Source organism: Engystomops pustulosus, chromosome 2 (assembly GCF_040894005.1).
Source record: "Engystomops pustulosus chromosome 2, aEngPut4.maternal, whole genome shotgun sequence".
Lineage (NCBI taxonomy): Eukaryota > Metazoa > Chordata > Amphibia > Anura > Leptodactylidae > Engystomops > Engystomops pustulosus.
The window spans coordinates 166,911,933-166,931,560 of NC_092412.1; the positions used below are offsets into that span (position 1 = coordinate 166,911,933).

General features: G+C 40.9%; 1 protein-coding gene across 4 annotated transcripts in view; it reads left to right on the top strand.

The window, feature by feature from the left end:
* The window catches only part of NAV1 (neuron navigator 1), a 436,382-nt gene that overhangs the window by 315,706 nt on the left and 101,048 nt on the right, over positions 1-19,628 (top strand). For all 4 annotated transcript variants that reach the window (XM_072137230.1, XM_072137232.1, XM_072137231.1 and 1 more), the window contains 4 exons: positions 1,294-1,415; positions 8,523-8,701; positions 10,501-10,663; positions 10,764-10,917. In XM_072137230.1, coding sequence (XP_071993331.1) covers positions 1,294-1,415; positions 8,523-8,701; positions 10,501-10,663; positions 10,764-10,917 — 618 coding nt within the window. The remainder of the gene's footprint in view (positions 1-1,293; positions 1,416-8,522; positions 8,702-10,500; positions 10,664-10,763; positions 10,918-19,628) is intronic.

Here is a 19,628-nt window from a genome sequence, read left to right on the forward strand (position 1 = left end):
AACTGTATTTTACAAATCTGACAATTATCAGCTACTGCATGGAGTTGCCTCTCCGGGCTGAGCGAGAAAAGACTTCTCTATGTCCCAGTAGCCTCTGCTGTTCTGTCTCCAAGCACGTCCTAGTTGTGCTCCTGATGCAGCTTGTGTGCACATTGGCTGCAGCAATAAGCGCGCTCTGCTGCAGAATAAAAAGATTTGAAAAAGATAGTTTTGTAGAGAAGGAGGAACCTACCATTGGATGTACATTAACCTCTTAACACTTTTTGACGTATATAAATATCATGGAATGTTAAAAAATATGAAGAGGGCTCACGAAGGCTGTCTTGTTGTGCAGCTTGCACATTATATTAGTTGATGTGGAAAATCCACATATACAGGCGATCCCCTACTTAAGGACACCCGACTTACAGACAACCCATAGTTACAGACAGACCCCTCTGACCTCTGGTGAAGCTTTCTAAATGTTTTACTATAGTCCCAGATTGTAATAATCAGCTGTAAGATGTCTGTAATGAAGTTTTATTGATAATCCTTGGTCCCATTACAGCAAAAAATGTTTAAACTCCAATTATCACTGGGGCCAAAAAATTTTTTGTCTGGATCTACAATGATAAAATATACTGTTTCGACTTACATACAAATTCAACTTAAGAACAAACCTCCAGACCCTATCTTGTATGTAACCCGGGGACTGCCTGTACTACCATACTGTTGTATGGCAGTATATGGTAGGGTCAATCAGACAACTTAAGGTTAAAAAAAATTGTAAAAGAATGTAATTTATAAGTTCATATCATAAACATGTTGGGTATCACTGCATCCCAAAAAGCTCTATATATCAAAATAGGAAAACGGTTATTCTCTTTATGGACCGTGTAATGGAAAATGTCACATAAGTATGAAAAGTTATTTGGGTGTTATTTGGTGTGCACAGAGAAAATCATAAAAAACGATCCCACAAGAAAATGGCACAAATTCAGGTTTTTACCGATTTCACTGTATTTAGAATTTTTTTCCTGCTTCCCAGTACAAGGCATGGAATAATAAATACCATCACTAGGAAGTACAATTTTTTACTCAGAAATCTTCCCTCATACAGCCTTATACATGGAAAAATGAAAAAGTTATAGATTTTTTAAGGTGGAGAGCAAAAAATGAATAAAAAAGGCTGCATTCTTGCAGGTTTAATATAATTCTCATGGTTGGTTTCCTTAAAGTACTATCTGATACCACTAATTCTATTATCATTGTAGTTTCTCCAAGTGTTTAACTATTTTCATTCTGTTATTTTAGAATTAAGAATTAGACGTCAAAATTCATCAGACAGCATTTCCAGTTTAAATAGCATTTCAAGTCACTGTAGTGCTGGGAGTTTCAAGGATACTGATGGCAAAAAAAAGAAGAAAAAGAGCTGGGTAAGTGCAGTTTCTTAAATTTTTTTCTTTCTTTTCAGCATGTAAACATTTTCCTCCTTTGGAAATCATGGTACCTTTCAACCTTCAAAAATGTCTTAACCGAGTGTCTCTCACGACCTGCATTAGTATTATGTACATTGCAGACAGGCAATGATTTACAGTTAGTTAACTTATGCACAACAAGTTTAAGAAAAAATTGGAAAACAAAATTTCATAGTATTTGAACCCTTAAGCATCTTAAACATAATTGCCGACAGACACACAAAAAGCTAATTTACTTTTTACTATACTTCTATAAACAGCGTAAGGTTATTTTAAATCCTCATCTTTTTCCAGGAAGCAAGTGATCACATGCTCATGATAGACATTATAATAGGTTCTTAGTGCTAGGTACTTGTTGCCGACCTGTAGAGGGATGGAGAGAGGACTGTGTTTCATAAGAAGCTGGACACAAGTGGTATCTGTCTACAGTATAATTTTCTAGTACTTTGCACCATCACCATTCAGCATTATACTTGGATACATTTGAAAAAGCTTCACCACTCTTTTTCTGGATCAGTAAGGCCTCATGCACACGACCGAATGGTCTTTTCTGTTCTGTATGTACGGCTGTATTCTGGCTGTAATGGTGCAATGCACTGCCATACTGTTGCAATATAGGACATATTGCAACACTATGGCAGTGCAATGCACCATATCCGTACCATATCTGTATAAAATACGGTGGGCTGGCAAGTGATAGATGACTGACAGAATGCACCTTCCACTGATTGTGGATACTGCACATATATATACAGCAGCATACGGTGCACAACCGTATGCAGCACGTATTTAGCCTGCATTTTATACGTTCCCATTGACTTCTATGGGCCTTACGGAATGGAAATACGGTGGAAATTCTCTTTATTTTTATACTGTTTGCTTACGGTATGGTATTTTGGACAATACAGCCATGTTCATAGTTGGTCGTATTGCCTATTGGGACGCATGCGGCCGGATTCCGGCTGTATAAACAACCGTTTGCATGGGGCCTAAGGAAGAGGTTCTAACAGTGCTAGACAACTCCACCTGCAAACTATAAAATGCATGGAATTTTATGGAATGGTTTCACCTTTAACTGGTTAAGGACTGGGCCGTTTCCTGTTTTTTCATTTCCATTTTTCACTCCCCACTTTCAAAAATCTATAACTTTTTTATTTTTACGCATAAAGACCTGTGTGATGGCTTGTTTTCTGCGTAATAAATTGCACTTCGTAGTGATGGTATTAAATATTCCATGCCATGTATTGGGAAGCGGGAAAAAAATTCCAAATGCAGTGAAAATGGTGAAAAACCGCATTTGCACCGTTTTCTTGTGGGCTTGGATATTACGGCTTTCACTGTGTGCCCCAAATGACTTTATTCTTTGGGTTGGTACGATCACAGGGATACCAAATTTGTATAGGTTTATAATGTTTTCATACATTTACAAAAATTAAAACCTCCTGTACAAAATGTTTTTTTTCTTTTATCTTCTGGCGCTAATAACTTTATACTTTGTTGTACGGAGCGGTGGGGGTGTCATTTTTGCGACATATGATAATATTTTCAATGATATAATTTTTAGGACTGTACAACCTTTTGATCACTTTTTATAGATTTTTTTTATATTTTTCAAAATGGCAAAAATGTGCCATTTTCGACTTTGGGCGCTATTTTCCTTTACGGTGTTAAACGCAGTGAAAAACCGTTTGTATATTTTGATATATCAGGAATGTTCAGACACGTCGATACCTAATGTGTTTATGATTTTTACTGTTTATTTATATCAGTTCTAGGGAAAAGGGGGTGATTTGAATTTTTAGGTTTTTTTATTATAGAATTTTTTTTAACTTTTTTTTATTTTTACTATTTTTCAGACTCCCTAGGGTACTTTAACCTTAGGTTGTCTGATCGATCCTATCATATACTGCCATACTACAGTATGGCAATATATGGGGATTTTCCTCCTCATTCATTACAATGTGCTATCAAAAACTTGAACAACTCACCGCCACCCTACACCAATTTTGGTCTACCCAGCACCAGTGTCCTGTACCTCTGGTACCACCCATTTATTATGGCTGCATTGTCTGCTACTGAACCCAGGAAGCTTCTTTCTATGCCTTCCAAGTATGATGGGAAGTCCAAGTTATGCAGGGGCTTCATTACCCAGTGGTCCTTATAGATTGAAATAATCCCTTCCTTATTTGCCACAGAACAGACTAAGGTGGCTTTCGTCATCAGCCTTCTTTCCAGGAAAGCCCTGGCCTGTGCTTCTCCCCTCTGGGACAGGAACAATCCAGTCACAGCCACTCTCATTACGTTCCTCGCTGAATTCCTGCCCGGGTGTCTTCTGGTGAGACTGCACTGCTGAGCCTGCGTCAAGGGGACTCTTCTGTTGGTGACTGTGCAGTTCAGTTCCGTACCCTGGCTTCTGAGCTAGTGTGGAATGAAGCCACCTTGGTTGCAGTCTTTAAAAAAGGACTGTAAGGACAGATTAAAGACTCACTGTCTGCACGTGACTTGCCGTCTACGCAAGTGGTCTTATCTCTCTGGCCACCCAGATTGACATCCGTTTTGCTGAGCGTTCTGAGGAGCAGCGTATGCAATGACTGCAAGTCAGGACCCAACATCTGCCCCGCTTGACTCTTGTCTTCCAAAGACCTTCTCAGCCACCTTCTGTGTGGCTAGGGTTCTTGGGAGAAGCATCCCTAGGTGACAGTCAAGCTTCTCCCAGTTTGAATATTCCCTGTCAGCTCAGCTGTGGGACAGGTAGTAGTTCCAGATTTCTGCCTTCTTGCATTGCGGCTCTGCAGGAAACTTGGTTGATGCTGCCCTGCTCTCCCAGCATCATCTCCATTCGGTCTTTTTCTGAGAAGCCGCCGTCATCTCCTCAGTCAGTGGCCAAATCCTCTCCGATCTGGTCCAGTACCACATCGAGTCTCTTTTACTGCAAGTCGGGGCATTGCATTTTTTATGTGCTTCCATGGTTGCAGCGCCACACACCCGTGTTCAACTGCCAGGCAGGAGAGGTTCTTCGCTGGTGATTGTAGTGCCAATCTCGCTGTATGGTGGTTCCTCATCCTGTGTCCTTCACGGTCTCTTTGGTGTCCAACAAGCCGCTGGTGGGTCTCCCAACTTCATACCAACTTCAGAAAAGCAAGGTGAGACTCTGCCGCCACACCGACCCTATGACTTCCCAATAAACTTGAAGATGGGCATGTCTCCTCCACGGGGTCGAGTGTATCTGCCATCTGTTCCCAAAACCTCAGCCATGTTAGCCTATGTTAAGGAGAACGTGCAGAAGGGCTTTATATGCAAGGCTTTTCCTGCTGGTGCTGGTTTCTACTTTGTGGCCAAGAAAGATGGTTTCCTCCGTTCTTGCATTGATTACCGCGGTTTCAATAAAGTCATGGTGAAAAACCACCACCCATTGCCGTTGATCATAGAACTTTTCGACCACTTACGTGGAGCCAAGGTCTATTCCAAACTAGACCTACATGGGGCGTATAAGCTCCTCCATATCCACAAAGGCGACAAGTGGAGGACCGCCTTCAATACTCGTGATGGCCACTTTGAGTACCCGGTCATGCCGTTTGCACTCTGTAATGCTCCAGCTGTTTTTCAGTAGTTTGCCAACGACATCTTTAGAGACTTGTTATATACCTGGGTCATGGTCTATTTCGATTATATCCTGGTATTCTCTTTGCAGACCTTGAGTCCCACCAGTCCCATATACGGCAAGTCCTCAGACGTCTAAGGCCAATTGCCTTTCCGCCAAACTCGAGAAGTGCCAGTTTCACCAAAAGAGTCTTCCTTTCCTTGGGTACATCATCTCTAGCGAGGGACTTCACATGGACCCTGCCAAGTTATTTGCAGTAATTCAGTGGCCTTGTCCAGTTTAACTATCTAGAGGTTCCTGGGCTTTGCTAACTACTACCGGAAGTTTATACTGCATTTCTCCTCTCTCGTGTCTCCCGTCGTGGCGCTGACTAAGGAAACCGCTAACCCAAAACTCTGGCCTCCGACAGCTGAATAAGCTTTCTCAAAGCTGAAGTCTGCCTTTGCCTCTGCTTCCATTATCACCCTGCCTGATACTGAGAGACTGTTCCTGCTCAAGGTTGACGCCTCATCGGTTGAACCGGTTCCTAGACATATTGTTCCTCCTGAACGGCTGGTTCTTGCTGCTCCAGTAGACCTTCGGCATCTTCCTCCTGGCAAGACTTTTGTCTGACCTGCCTTTGGAAGAGAATACTGACTTGGGGACATTGCTCTCGTGTGGCTGGGCACCCTGGGGTGCAACGCTCTGTGGTCCTCATTTCCCATTTCTACTGGTGGCCAGATCTGGTCAAGGATGTACGGGATACCTTAAACTGAGTGGTATTCGACCGGTTCTCCAAGATGTCCCACTTTGTTCCTCTGCCAGGTCTGCCATCAGCTCCATGCCTTGCCAGCTTGTTCTCCACCCACACCTTCCGGGTTCATGATCTCCCCCTGCATTTTGTATCAGACTTTGGGGTCCAGTTTTTTTCTGGTCCAGTTTTTCTGTACTCTGTGCAGCCAACTTCAAGTGAAATTGGACTTTTCTTCCTTTATCCTCAGTCTAATGGACAACTTGAGAGGGTTAATCAGACCGTGGGCTGATATCTCCACCATTTTGTCTCCGCCTGACAGGACGACTGTCCACTCTGCTACGATGAGCAGAATTCTCCTACAACTTCCTGGACTCTGTCTGACGGTTCCACCCCTTTCTTTGTTGTATATGGACGACATCCACATCCACCCCTTCCTCTCTCTGTGTCTGCTGATGTTCCTGCCGTGGAAGAGTTGATTGAAGACCTTAAATCTATTTGGGAACAGACTCGCTAGTCTCTACTTCGGCCGTCTGCCTGCACCAAAAACACAGGCTGATAAGAAATTGCAGGCCTCCTCCCATCTTCTTTTCAGGAGACAAATTGTGTCTGTCCTCCAGATATGTCTGGCTGAAGATCCCCAGTTACAAACCAGGTCCATGTTTCCTGAGTCCGTTTGAAGTGTAACAGCGCATCACGAATTCCTCCCATGTCTCCCTGCTGAAACTTGTCATCCTAAATCGCTTCTCCTGGCAAATACCTCCTCCTGCTCCTGAAACTGATGCTACTGAGGGGAAAGAGGTCCTTCATATGAAGACAGTCAGAGAGAAGCTATTCTATCTTGTGGACTGGAAGGGGTTCGGCCCGGAGGAGAGGTCTTTATAGCTCGAGGACATCATCCTGGATCGTGCTTATCCACACAGGTTCCTCCAGTACAAGAAGAGGGGGAGGCCAAATGGAGAGATACTGTCACTGTCCCTGGTTGCAGGCACACCCCTGTGCCTTCCTGTGCCCCCGGAGCCAGCCTGCACGCCAACTTACCTTGCTTGGCTCCAGCAGTGGTCTCCGTGCTGCAACAAGTGCGTCCCTGTCTCCTAGGGCGCACGCTCCGGCTCTGTAAAATTCAAAGGGACGGCGCCCCGATTATTGGCACTGGCCGGCTGCCTGGCCTGATAAATTCCAGCCCCTTCCTGTGTACCCTGCTGGATCTTTGTGCTTCTATGCCTGAGAGAATGCTGTGTTCCTTGCCGTTTGCGATTATACTGATTTCCCGTTGTGACCGTGATTCCCTCACTCCTGTGCTGCCTGTCCTGACCTACCTCTTCGTCCCCGACTTTGATCCTGTGATGCCTGTCTCCAACCACACTCCTGCCTCATGACCTTGTAATATGCCTTGGCCGCCACCGCAGACAAAGTCGCACCTGTGGAGCAACCTGGTGGTACCACGCCGCAGCAAGTCCAACCCGTTTTGCTGCAGGCACTGGTAAAAAGCGGGTACCACTTAGACTCCGGTCCCAGGTGTCAGCTAACGTCATCGTCTGTGGTGGTCCAGTGAATCCACTACCCCTGGTTCCTGACACTCCTGTCGGCTGCAGCATCATCATTGTACAAGATGAGGTGGAATTGTTGGGCCGCAATAATAGTGGGAGTTGAGGGGACAACAATATCAGCGGAAAACTTGTCTCTCCCTCACCCTCCTCAGCACTTGTGCAGTGAACACTTCCTCCTAACTGCATAATTGCTGAGGGAGCAAGGGGGACGGGTGAGATAGTGTATCAGTCTGCAAAGCTTCTCAGGTTCATTAGCATCATTTTGATTTTAGAAACAATTTATAGTACCTGCGCCAACAAATTTAGAACAAATTAAAAGAGATTAAAAACTTGACATAAACGTGTGCGTAAAGTAACGCAGCTGTGGTGCCTGCATTACACACTGTACTCATACACAAAGCCACTCCACCTGGGTAATGGTAGCTAAGACGAAGTGGGATTAACCAATCGCAATTCGGTGTGTTGATGTACGTGTGTGTTAAAACGTTGGTACCTGTATTAAAGCTGCAGTTGTTTCTCTCAGACTGGATGATCCGGGAAGAAAGCTTTTCTTTGCACACTTGTAGTTTAATCCATCCTGTCACTGCGTCATGCAACTAATCCATTTGGAGTGTGTCGCAAGCAGAACTGGACAGTACTCACTGTGTGTGGAGTGGAGCTCCGGCCGGTAGCTACACACTCCAAGCACAGTTCCGGTGAGTTCCGTACGGTGACGTCACCAAAAATACGGTAAGTCCGGAGGGACAAAATTCCTCCAACGCGTTTCAGAGACCAGTGCTGTGTCCTTCGTCAGGGCTCTTTAAGGGACCTATATTGTAGATCGAGTGCAGGTCACGATCTATTGTTATCAGCGACAGCCTCTACCAGTACATCCACCAAGGATTTTTCTACACAACTAGCGCCAAACCCGATTGTTCCTTTGGTATCATTTTGATTTTAGAAGGACAGAGGACATTGATAACAAGTATAAGAGGATTACCACAGTCACAGTACTTGGATCAATGAGTAAGTGTCCTTGGGTTATCATGCATGATGTTGATGTTAGATTTCATTTAAATTAAAGAATTGTATTATTTATTAGTCTCTTATAAAGCCCTCTAATGTACATATAGTAAAATAATTTTTATTTATTTACATTTTGCCATGGATAATTTTTTGAAGTATGAATATAATGTTGTTTTTAGTTGCGCAGCTCATTCAATAAAGCATTCAGTATTAAAAAAGGACCCAAGTCAGCCACATCCTATTCTGATATTGAAGAGATGGCAACTCCTGACTCATCTGCACCAACATCGCCAAAGCAACATCATAGACCACCAGGTCCAGAATCGCCATTTTTGCAATCTTCTCCTACATCCTCTGTGTATGTATTTTATATTATGTTCTGAGCTTTCAAATTACTTTTAAATATCATGAGAAAACAATTTGTTTCCGTAGACCATTATATAACAATCTAATATAAAGCACAATTTATAAAAAGGAGTTTTGTGATATAGGACCAAAGGTTAGGTCATTAAAGGGGTATTCCAGGAATCAGCATAATTCATATACAAATGGGTCCTTAAAATATAAGCTAATATGTAATTAGTTGTTATTTAAAATTTTGCTCCCCTTAGCAGAAAAATGCTGGTGACATACACTGTAATAAAGAATTAAAATGCTACTGGCCCTTTAATCAGTCCGTTAATTTCCTCCGCGCGGTCCATTGCAGAGCATACACAGGACAGAAGATGGCCGCTGGTCACATGTCCAAATCACATGTCCTGCACCTGCCTGGGCAGGTCATGTGATCACCACTATGTTTAGCTGTAGTCGGTTGGTTGCAGTGCATCCAGTATGGCCAGTGTTGTGGTGATGGCAGTTACACATTATTACTATGGTAACAGAGCAAGAAAACCTGTTACATCATCACTGGGAGCGGAGCATAAGCTGGAGGAGGAGTTACTGAGAACTAAAGGATCTTGGGACCTGTAGTTTCCAGTGGCGGCCATCTTGAGAGGCATACAATTTTGTGAGTCATAAAATCAAACTATTTAAGCTCCATTTTGTGACTGATGACATTAAGTTTTGTTACATTCATTTATTTATAGCATCATGGGATTTTGTATCAGACGTTCATATTCCCGGAATACCCCTTTAATATTGCACTGGTGTGGGGTCTAACATTTGGAACTCCCACAAAACTGATTTATGCAACTACTGGTGCCAGAATAACAATACAAAACTGAAACTGAGCTCTAATTCAGGCGAGTTGGAGCTCAGTTACATTACCTAGGGCCGACCATTGTTCTCAGGTGCCGATGTCTATGCATAGAATAAAGCTGGACATTGCGATCTATGTGTTAGCTTATGTTGATTCCTGTGTAGTTAGTAAAAGTTAGTGTATATATTTGAGTATAAGCCAAGTTCTTCAGCACAATACTCAAGTATATAAAAGAGTAAACTCAGTACTCACCCTCCGACGCTGTCCCTTGGCATCCTTCTTTCCCCGCAGCACCTCCTCGGGTTCCTTTGCCAAGTTGCCAGATGCACGTCTATGCGATCTGCCTGCATAATCTATGATGTCAGTGCCGCGTCTTAGTTTCTCTGCTGGCAGATCGCATAGACGTGCATCTGCTGACCTGGCTGAGTACAAGGGTGAGTACGAAGTCTATTTTTTTAATATACTCAAGTATAAGCCAAGTGGGGCTTTTTCAGTACAAAAGTTTTTCAGTACAAAAAATGTGTAAACATTTTTTTTAACGGGGACTCTGCTGTGGACATAACATTAAGGGGGCACTCTGCTGTGGACATAACATTAATGGGGCACTCTGCTGTGGACATAACATTAAGGGGGCACTCTGCTGTGGACTTTACACTAACGGTGGCACTCTGCTGTGGACATTGTTATTGATGAGGGGAGACTACTGAACATTTTATTATAGAGTAGCTGCTGAATTTCCCACCCTAAGCTAATACTCGAGTCTACACGGTTTCACATTTTTTTATGGTTAAATGAGTTGCCACGGCTCATACTCCGGTCGGCTTATACTTAAGTATATACGGAAAGTAAATAATTGAAAAATCTTCATTTTCATCACATTTAACTTCACTTTCCTATGTAGAAGGAACATATGCAAAAAATGCTGTTGAAATTGTACTATGTTATTTATGGTAATCTAGTATATTTGAAGCTCAAGAAGGGGAAGAACCAGAAAAAAGAGAGGTGTCTGAGCTACGTTCTGAATTGTGGGAGAAAGAGATGAAACTAACTGACATTCGACTGGAAGCACTTAATTCTGCCCATCAACTAGAACAGCTCAGAGAGACCATGCATAATATGCAGGTAATTTGAAATCCAAAGTTACAGGTACTATAGTAATTTGTTTTATGCAACTGCGTTCTACTTGGGAAATGCTTTTCCCTGTTTTGACATTTCTCATCAGTTGGAAGTGGATCTATTAAAGGCAGAAAATGACCGTTTAAAGGTGGTCCCTTCTTCAGTACCCTCAAGCAATCCCTCTTCTTCTGATTCACCACGACGATCCTTAGCATTGACCCTGAACCAATCTTTAGGAATCTCTGCATCAACAGATACAGGTAATGATACAGGAATATCAACAAATATATGTTTTAGGCAACGTCCAACTAAATTATTTTAGTTCTCATTGTTTCTGTTTATCTAATTTTTAATACATTTGTTTATGATTTCACATTCATATTGATTTTGTCTGTTTACACTTGTGGCTGTTTGCTTTAAAAAGTAGGGATTTTTTTTTTTTTTAAATCCATTTAAGGGGGTAACCCAGGAATATTCAAATGGATCCTTAAAATATAAGGTAATATGTAATAAGATGTTACTTAAAATGTTGCTTCCCTTAGCAGAAAAATGTTGTGCACATATTCTAGAATGATGAAATAAAATGGCCCTTTAATTAGTCCAGAATCTTTGTCCCAGTGTGGGAGGTACAAGACTGAAGATGGCTGTTGGTCACATGTCCACATCAATTTTCCTACACTTGCCTGGGCAGGTCATGTGATTATCACTGTGTTTGGCTGTAGTTAGTTGTAGTTGTAGTGAGCTTGATGTCATTAAGGGACGGGTCTTGTCATGATTTGGGGCGGAGCTATTCTCAAGGTTCAGAGAAGCCTGAGATATCTGTGAAAACAGCAATTAGCATATGGCTGGTCATATTAATCTAGAAGAGGATTTATCACGCGCTGGCTATGTCTGTGAAGTATGTGACACATCATTATAGCCAGTGTTGCGTTGAGTCGGTTACACACACCATTATAGGAGATGAGAGAAACATGTGGTTTATTACAAGGGCCGTATTTGCCACTGGATACCGTGGACAAGGTGGAAACCAACAGGGCGTTTTATAAAAAAATAAGTATATATATTTTTGCAACCAATCACCGCCCTGCCCCCTACCAATGGAGAAGGGGAAGCAATCGCATCTGCCCCCTTCACACACTACTCTCGTACTTTAGGGTACAGAACACAGGAGCTTGACACTCCCATGCTCCACTGCTCTCTATCACACATTCCGCAAGCCTGAGGTCTGTTTGATATTAGCTGCAACGCAGGCCACAGACAATGAAACATCCATTCAAAGGCCTATGACTGATGTCTATGATTATTATTAAGAATTGGAAGATTTGAAACATGTCAGTTTTTTTTTTTTTCTATTTTGTGTCATGACTATGAAGCTATGTTTTTAATCAGATGGAAATAAATTAAGTTTTTAACTTAAGAAAACAACCTTTTTTCTGGATGGATATGAATCAAGTGCTGGATCCTTTTTCTAATATGACTGATGTCATCATACGTCACCTGTGTCAGATCTCTGAAAAAGTTTGGCTTTGGTACAGATGACGAGCATGATGAGGTCACCGCAAGTAACTAGAGGATGTTAAAGCTATTAAGTATTTAACCCCTTCCCGCACTCTAACTTAATTCTACGTCATAGGTTGTGGGTAGTTCCCGCACCTTGACGTAGAATTGCGTCATGGCGATCGCTCGGGCTCAGAAGCTGAGCCCGTTCGATCACCGTGAGATCCCAGCAGTATGCGGTAGCCGGGATCCTGCAGTAACAGCCGGGATTGTGACTATCGTGATCCCGTCTGTTTAACCCTATAGATGCCACGGTCCCCCTGGAAGATTTTTTTCTTCAACAGTGGGTGGCAGCTATGGGGGGAAGTGCTCACCTTTCCTTGCCAATATATACATGGCTGCTTTTCTCTCCCATATCAGGTGGTATGGTAGCTACATCGACGACCTGCTCCTGATATGGGAGGGAACTGAGTTGCAAGTCCAAAATTTTGTCAGATATATCAATGATAATCAGATGAATTTAAAATTCACTTCTGGTTTTAGCCATGAACTAATACATTTTCTGGACATTACCCTAAACAGTGGTGAATCCGTATATGTTACTCCTTATTCTAAACCATCTGCAGTGAACTCTATACTTGAGGCTACATCGTGTCATGCGTCACATACTGTAAAAAACATCCCAGTGTCTCCCACTGATGAGAATGAAAAAGAATTGTACGAATCCCCTTACTTACAAGAAAGAATGTGTTAGAATGTGTCAAGGGCTGAGCAAAAGAAAATATTCCCCCTGGATGTTGACTAGAGCTAATAGCAATCTTAACAACATTCTTAGAACACACCTTATCAGTGAGAACAATAGCAAAAAGAAATTTTCTAATGAATTTCGGGATTGTCCTATTACCTTTTTAACAACTTTTAGTTCCCAATATAGGGAGGTTATCAAAATTGTTAAAAGAGATTTAACATTATTATTTACAGACAATACCATCGCAAAACATTTAGAGGGTAATATAAGGTTTGTCTCTGGAAGAGCACCTAACCTAGCGAGCATTTTGTCCTCCAGTTTATGTCGTCCCGATCTTATAGGCGCCGCTTCACTCAGAAATCCGGTTGCAGTATTTATAAATAAGAATAGTTTTATTGTTAATAGGCACTAAGCGTCTCGGCACCGGGCGGGAGCCTTCGTCAGGAGCAGTTGCTTACAATCGTAAGCAATTGTAAGCAACTGCACCTGACGAATGCTTCCGCCCGGAGCCGAAATGCGTTGTGCCTATTAACAATAAAACTATTCTTATGGATAAATACTGCAACCGGATTTCTGAGTGAAGCATCGCCTATAAGATCGGGATGACATCTCGTGGATTACAGTTCTAGACTTGTCCATAATTTACTAAGACATGTCACTATATTAACCGGTACCTTTCTTTGGGAACAGCAATGTGATTACTGGACTATACATCATATGCACACTTTGCAATAAAATTTCATAAATTTCATCTTAACTCCTTATCACCGACACTAGTTTTCAGCTCAATGACCAGACTCGATTTTTCAAATCTGACATGTCTCACGATAATTGGTTATAACTTCGGAACGCTTTAACATATCCTGGTGATTTTGAGAATGTTTTCTCGTGACACACTGTACTTCATGCTAGTTATAAAATTTAAGTGATAAGTTTTGCGTTTCGTTCTGAAAAAAAGTGAAAATTTGGCAAAAGTTTGTAAAAATTCTTCATTTTCCAAGTTTGAAATGTTCTGGTTTCCAGACAAGATGTAAAACTACCCAAAAAGTTTGATAATTAACATTTACAGAATATCTGCTTTATGTTGGGATGCTATTTTATGCATCCTCTCATTTTTCTAGTATGTTATGAGGTGCAGAACTTTAGGTGTGATTTTTCTTATTTTCATGAAAATTGCCAAAACTCACATTTTGAGGGACAACTCAGCTTCCAAGTTACTTATAAAGGCCTAAATAATAGTCAAACCCCATAAATTACCCCACCATAGAAACTTCACCCCTCAACGTATGTAAAACAACTTCTATTAAGTCTATTAACCCTTTAAGTGTTTCACATGGGTTAAAAAATATGGACCTGCGATTTAGAAACTATAGAATTTTTTGGGAAAATACATTCATTTAGGCCAAAACTGACATTTTCAGAATAAATTAAATGATGAAATGCACTGCAACGCTTGATGCCCAATTCCTCCCGAGTTTACTGATACGGCCGAGTATAGAATGAATGGAGGCGCCAGTCACAGCAGATTTGTATTGTCACATTGTACGACCTATAAATTTTTTTTTTGGTAATGTGAACTTATGAGGGCTTATTATGTACGGGATGAGATACAATGTATAGATAATTTATTTTGGGAGTCTAAAGCTTATTCATGAGATGTTATTAACTATTTCAAGGGGGACACAAACAAAATCATCAATTTTTATTTTGGATTGTTAGCATTTTTTTCTCCCCCGCTCATCGTAACGTAATAATAATATTTTATCTTTATTCTCTGGTTCACTACGATTGCGGTGATACCTCATTTATATAGTTTTTCTTATTTTTGCTCAATTTTCCTGAGCAAAACCAATATTGGAGAAAATCGCATTGTTTTTACTATTGACAACTTTTCAGGGCCATAACTTCTGTATTTTTCTGTTGTCAGATCTGGTTGAGGGCTTATTTTTTGTGAAAACAGTTGTTCTTTTCAGTCGTATCATATTAGGGAACGTAACTTTTTTTGATTGAGTTTTTTTTTTTACGTAGTTCACCGAGCGGGTTCAATATTGATTTAGATTTATTGTACAGATTAATATGTACGTGTTTTTGTGTTTTATTTACTTTATTTGCATTTTATGTGTTACTGGGGAGATTATGGGACTTTTATTTATTTAATTATATTATAAAAAGATGTCATTTTTTTTTTTTACTTTTTTTACATTTTCTACTTCTTGCCTTGAATTAGCAATCATCCGATCGCTTATTCAAGCCTTTACACTGCAATACACTTGTATTGCAGTGTATAGTGTAAGTAGCTGAGCATGCTGAGCATGCTCAGTTACACACAGCCGGGTCCTGCCAGGAGGCGGAACCCGGCACAGAGAGGAGCCGACAGCCCCAGGTCACTCGTCGGAACCCGGGGCTGAGGCAGAAGGGATCGGATCCCCCGATCCAAGGGGGACACACTTGCACGCCGCAGTCAAGGTGTTAGTGCCGGGTCTGGGCAGTGATATCACAGCCCGACACCGGCACCAGCGAGACCCGGTGTCCCGCAATCTTCTTCTGACGCGCCGCCGTAGAAAGGCGTACGCGTCAGAAGAAGTACCCTTAATGACCACCGTAAAAAAACGATACGGCGGTCATTAGGGGTTAAGCATACTTTATCCTAAACAAACCACATTGTGGAACACTGATCGGAAGTATCAAAAACGTTAAGGCTGAAAATTTTATGGACAAATATATGACGATTTGTTTATACGTATAAGTAAGGACATATGTCTATTTTTGTTTACATTTTTTACATTTTTCTTTACACTTTTGTTTACAATTTTACACAATTTTTTCAACATTTTTTAATTCTATTCAATCATTGTATAGTGTTCAATAAATATAGTATTGCTACAACTGTGAATTCTATCTATGCAACAGTAATAGGGTTCATAGGATATTTGTGCTCTGGACACTTTTATTTACAATGTTTTTCTGAAATTTTTGATGCTTTTAACTACCCATGAGCACAAATCTCTGTGTTCCCATTGGTTGAACGGGTAATGCTGAGTAGCCCCAATTTTTTATTTTGTCTACTTTAAAATCAGGCCCATCATCAACCACTTTCGGCTGTACCTTCCAAATAAACCGCTATGGAATAAAGCTTTACAAATTTGATCTGACTTACCCCCTTTAAAACCAGGGATATCACATATATCTGGACAAGTTCTATAACACAATTCCCCTGCAATTCTGTCATCCAGAAACACTGTAATCAAAAAGAATCAAAGGGGTCTTCCAAAAACATTTATTGTACAATTACTGGCAAAGGGAGAAAGTAGGGCAGTCTGCTTATGGGCTGTAGCGACAATACTGAACTACTGAATCATAGAGCATTTTCTGTTAAAAAAAAAAAAAGTCAAACAAAACTATGTTAGGAATTTGGGGGTCAAAAGGATCACTATACCCCTTGATAAAATCCTAGTTTCCAAAATGAGGGTTTATAATCTTCTGTTACATCTGGCCCCCTGCAAACATGTCATGGCACCTGTCTCAGCAAAATCTGCTCTTCAGCAGCCTAACTGTGCTGTTTGCCTTTACAAAGGTTTACACTAACAAGTGGAGTATTTGTTTAATCAGGATAAATTTTAGATACATTTTGGGGTGCATTTTCTCCTTTATACCCTCTTGAAAATTTTCAATTTTGGACTAAAGAGACATTTTCTTGCAAAAAAAATAAAAAATTCTTGGCCAGTGTTAATAATTTCTATGAAAAACTTGTGGGATCAAAATGCTTACTATACCACTTGATGAACTCGTTGGGAGTCTATTTTAAAAAATGTGTACACTTGTTGGGCTTTCAGCTTTTCTGGTACCATAAGGGCTTTGCAATTGCATAACAACATCTGATAATGAATCCTCAAAAAGCGGCCCTCCAAATTTTACTTCCCTTCTGTGCCATGTTGTGTGCCCAAAAAGCAATGTATATACATATGTGGGGTATTTTAATTCTTGAAAAAATTACTCAACAAAGTTTAAAAGATTCGCTAGTTAGCCTGTGGTTAAATAGATGAAAAGAGAATCTGCGGCTGTTGATACCTTTTATCGGCAAAGAAGCATGATGTGTTTTAGCACTTGGGGAGTAAAATGGTTTTATTGTCCCTTGATTGAGACCTAGCCTGTGCCAAAACATTTTTGAAGCCCTGACCACAAAATCAAGGATTTTAAAGTGCGTGTATTAAAAGACAATTTAGTCAGGTCTGGGGGTATACATTTATGATAACATTTGACACTCTCTGAGGATTTATATCTTTTTATGACTCAAGGAATCTGCACTTCAGACCTGGGGGGGGTTATGAAGTAAAAGTTCTCTCTACAGGAACTTTGCCGATTAAGGCTACCTTGTAGGTGTGTGGAGACTTCTAGCCATTGATGCTTCACAAGGGTATTCCGATAAATATGCAAAGAAGCTTTCCAGGATGGAACAAGGAAAACCAACTCTCTCAAGGAAACCTACCATTGGGAATCTACCTATTAAGGTAGATCTGATGGTAGGTTCCCTTTATTAATCAAAAACCTAAACTAGCATGGCTAACCATATAAAAATGTCTTACCTAATCTACAGTTTATCTAATATGCAAATTTTTTCGGAGAGGCGTGGAGTGGCCTATCTGTGGAGCGGGAGCAAAGGCTACTTTACACCCCAGTAGCCTCTGCTGTCCCTGCTTTCCTGCACACTGCCAGAGCTCTGTCTGAATCTAATTAATCACACTATAAAAGATCAATATCACCTATGATTTCATTGTATTATGTACAAGGCCCTATATTACTGCTACACTGTGATTACTATGAATCGTATATATAGCGATTTTTATTAAATAGAATTACCACATAGTAATTGAATGAAACGCATTATTTAAAAACACTATTAACAATGCCACTATTAATGCCATACAGTGAGAAGGTAAGATAGTATTGCTACACATGCAGTCGCACATGCAGACTTGTCCAACTATAAGTGATTACAGACCACCATGAAAACTTATTCCAGCAATAACTTTTATCCACAGATTAATACACATACTTCTTTGGCACACACCCCACCTAAATAAACTTATTCTCCATTGTTATCCTAAATTCTAATCTCTCATATTGCTCCTGTTACTGAGAGGGGCAAGAACAGACATAGAATTCAGGATAACGTTTCCCAACATGCTGTACTTCCAAAAAATGGGTGTCATGACTTTAGTTGTCACCTAAATTTGTTGCTTCACAGTGTCAAAGAAACGAATTGTTCCAGATACTGCCCCCATACATAATAGTGGCAAGTATTTATTGTGCCGCAGAAAATAATAGTTTGCCACACTAATTGTGCTCCTTTGTGCCTCACAAAGTAGTAAAGCAACCATTTGTACTCAACACAGTCATAGTGCTCATGTTAATGTGAAATCCTTGTGCCTTTGTGTCTCCCTAAACTAATTATTGATAATAAATATTTATTTATACTGCTCCATCATATTTCTTTTTTTTTAAGTGTTTATTATTGCAATTTTTAAAACTTTTTATACAATACAATAAACCAAACTAATGCTGGCTATTACAAATTTTTTTCCACCACATACAGAAGTATTAAAGGGAACCTGTCACCATGGACCTCATTTTTCACTAAACACAGATTCTAAAAATACCTGCAGTGCAAACATGCCTCTCTGCCTTTTCTAAGCATTTGTATTACAATATAATTGTGTGTTATAACTTACTCTTGCATCCTGACAAAATCCTGGGGTAGTCACAGGGGCTGGACTTTGGTTTGGATGTATTTCAAAAAACAACATGTGACTTGTCTGAGCTGCAGGCTGTCTCCATGTTTGTGCTCCTGTACAGCATGTCCCTCCCCCCACTGATGTCAGGCTTACCAGGCTGTGACCTCTGAGAAGGAGCAGGAGGTGGAGCTGTACAGGACCACAAAGGTGGGGGCCAAGCTCTGAGGAGTGAGTAACAGACAAGTCACATGTTGTTTTTTTAAATGCATCCAAACCAAAGTCCAGCCTTTGTGACTACCCCAGGAGCAAGAGTAAGTTATAACTCACAATTATATTGTAATGCAAATGCATAGAAAAGGCAGAAAGGCAGATTTGCACTGCAGGTGTAATAACTTCTGCAACCTGTCTTTAGTGAAAAATGAGGTTCCTGGTGACCTGTTCCCTATAAGCATCATTAGGAGGTAATAGTCAGGATGTTACATTGCCCATCAAAATACAAGTGGGTTATTATACAAAGAAGAAGAGCAGAACACTGTAACCAGACTTCTTGCCAAGACATAAATAACGCTGATGCTTAGACAAACACTCACACACACACACAGACCAATACACTCAGCCTCCTTCTTTATGGGAATAAGCGAAGACCATAAGCAATTATAAGGCAGTATGGGGAATCATGCACCATCTGGACCAGATGCGCTCATGGGGCCCTTCCTGTTGACGTACTATGAGCGGTAGTGGGGAACAACACTGTTAATGAGCAGGATCCACAGTTTTAATGGGGGAAGGTCCTGGTCCTTCCATGACATCGTCACCACTTTACGGGCATAGTATAAGGTGTACCTGAAGAAGATTTTATGGTAGTGGCCATTAATCAACTCATTCATAATGCCAAGGAGACACACAGAGGAAGATATTATGCACGGGAATTCAAAGTGTTAGTTAAGGAATTCTAGCACTTCAGACCAAAAAACATGAATCTTCGGGCATTTCC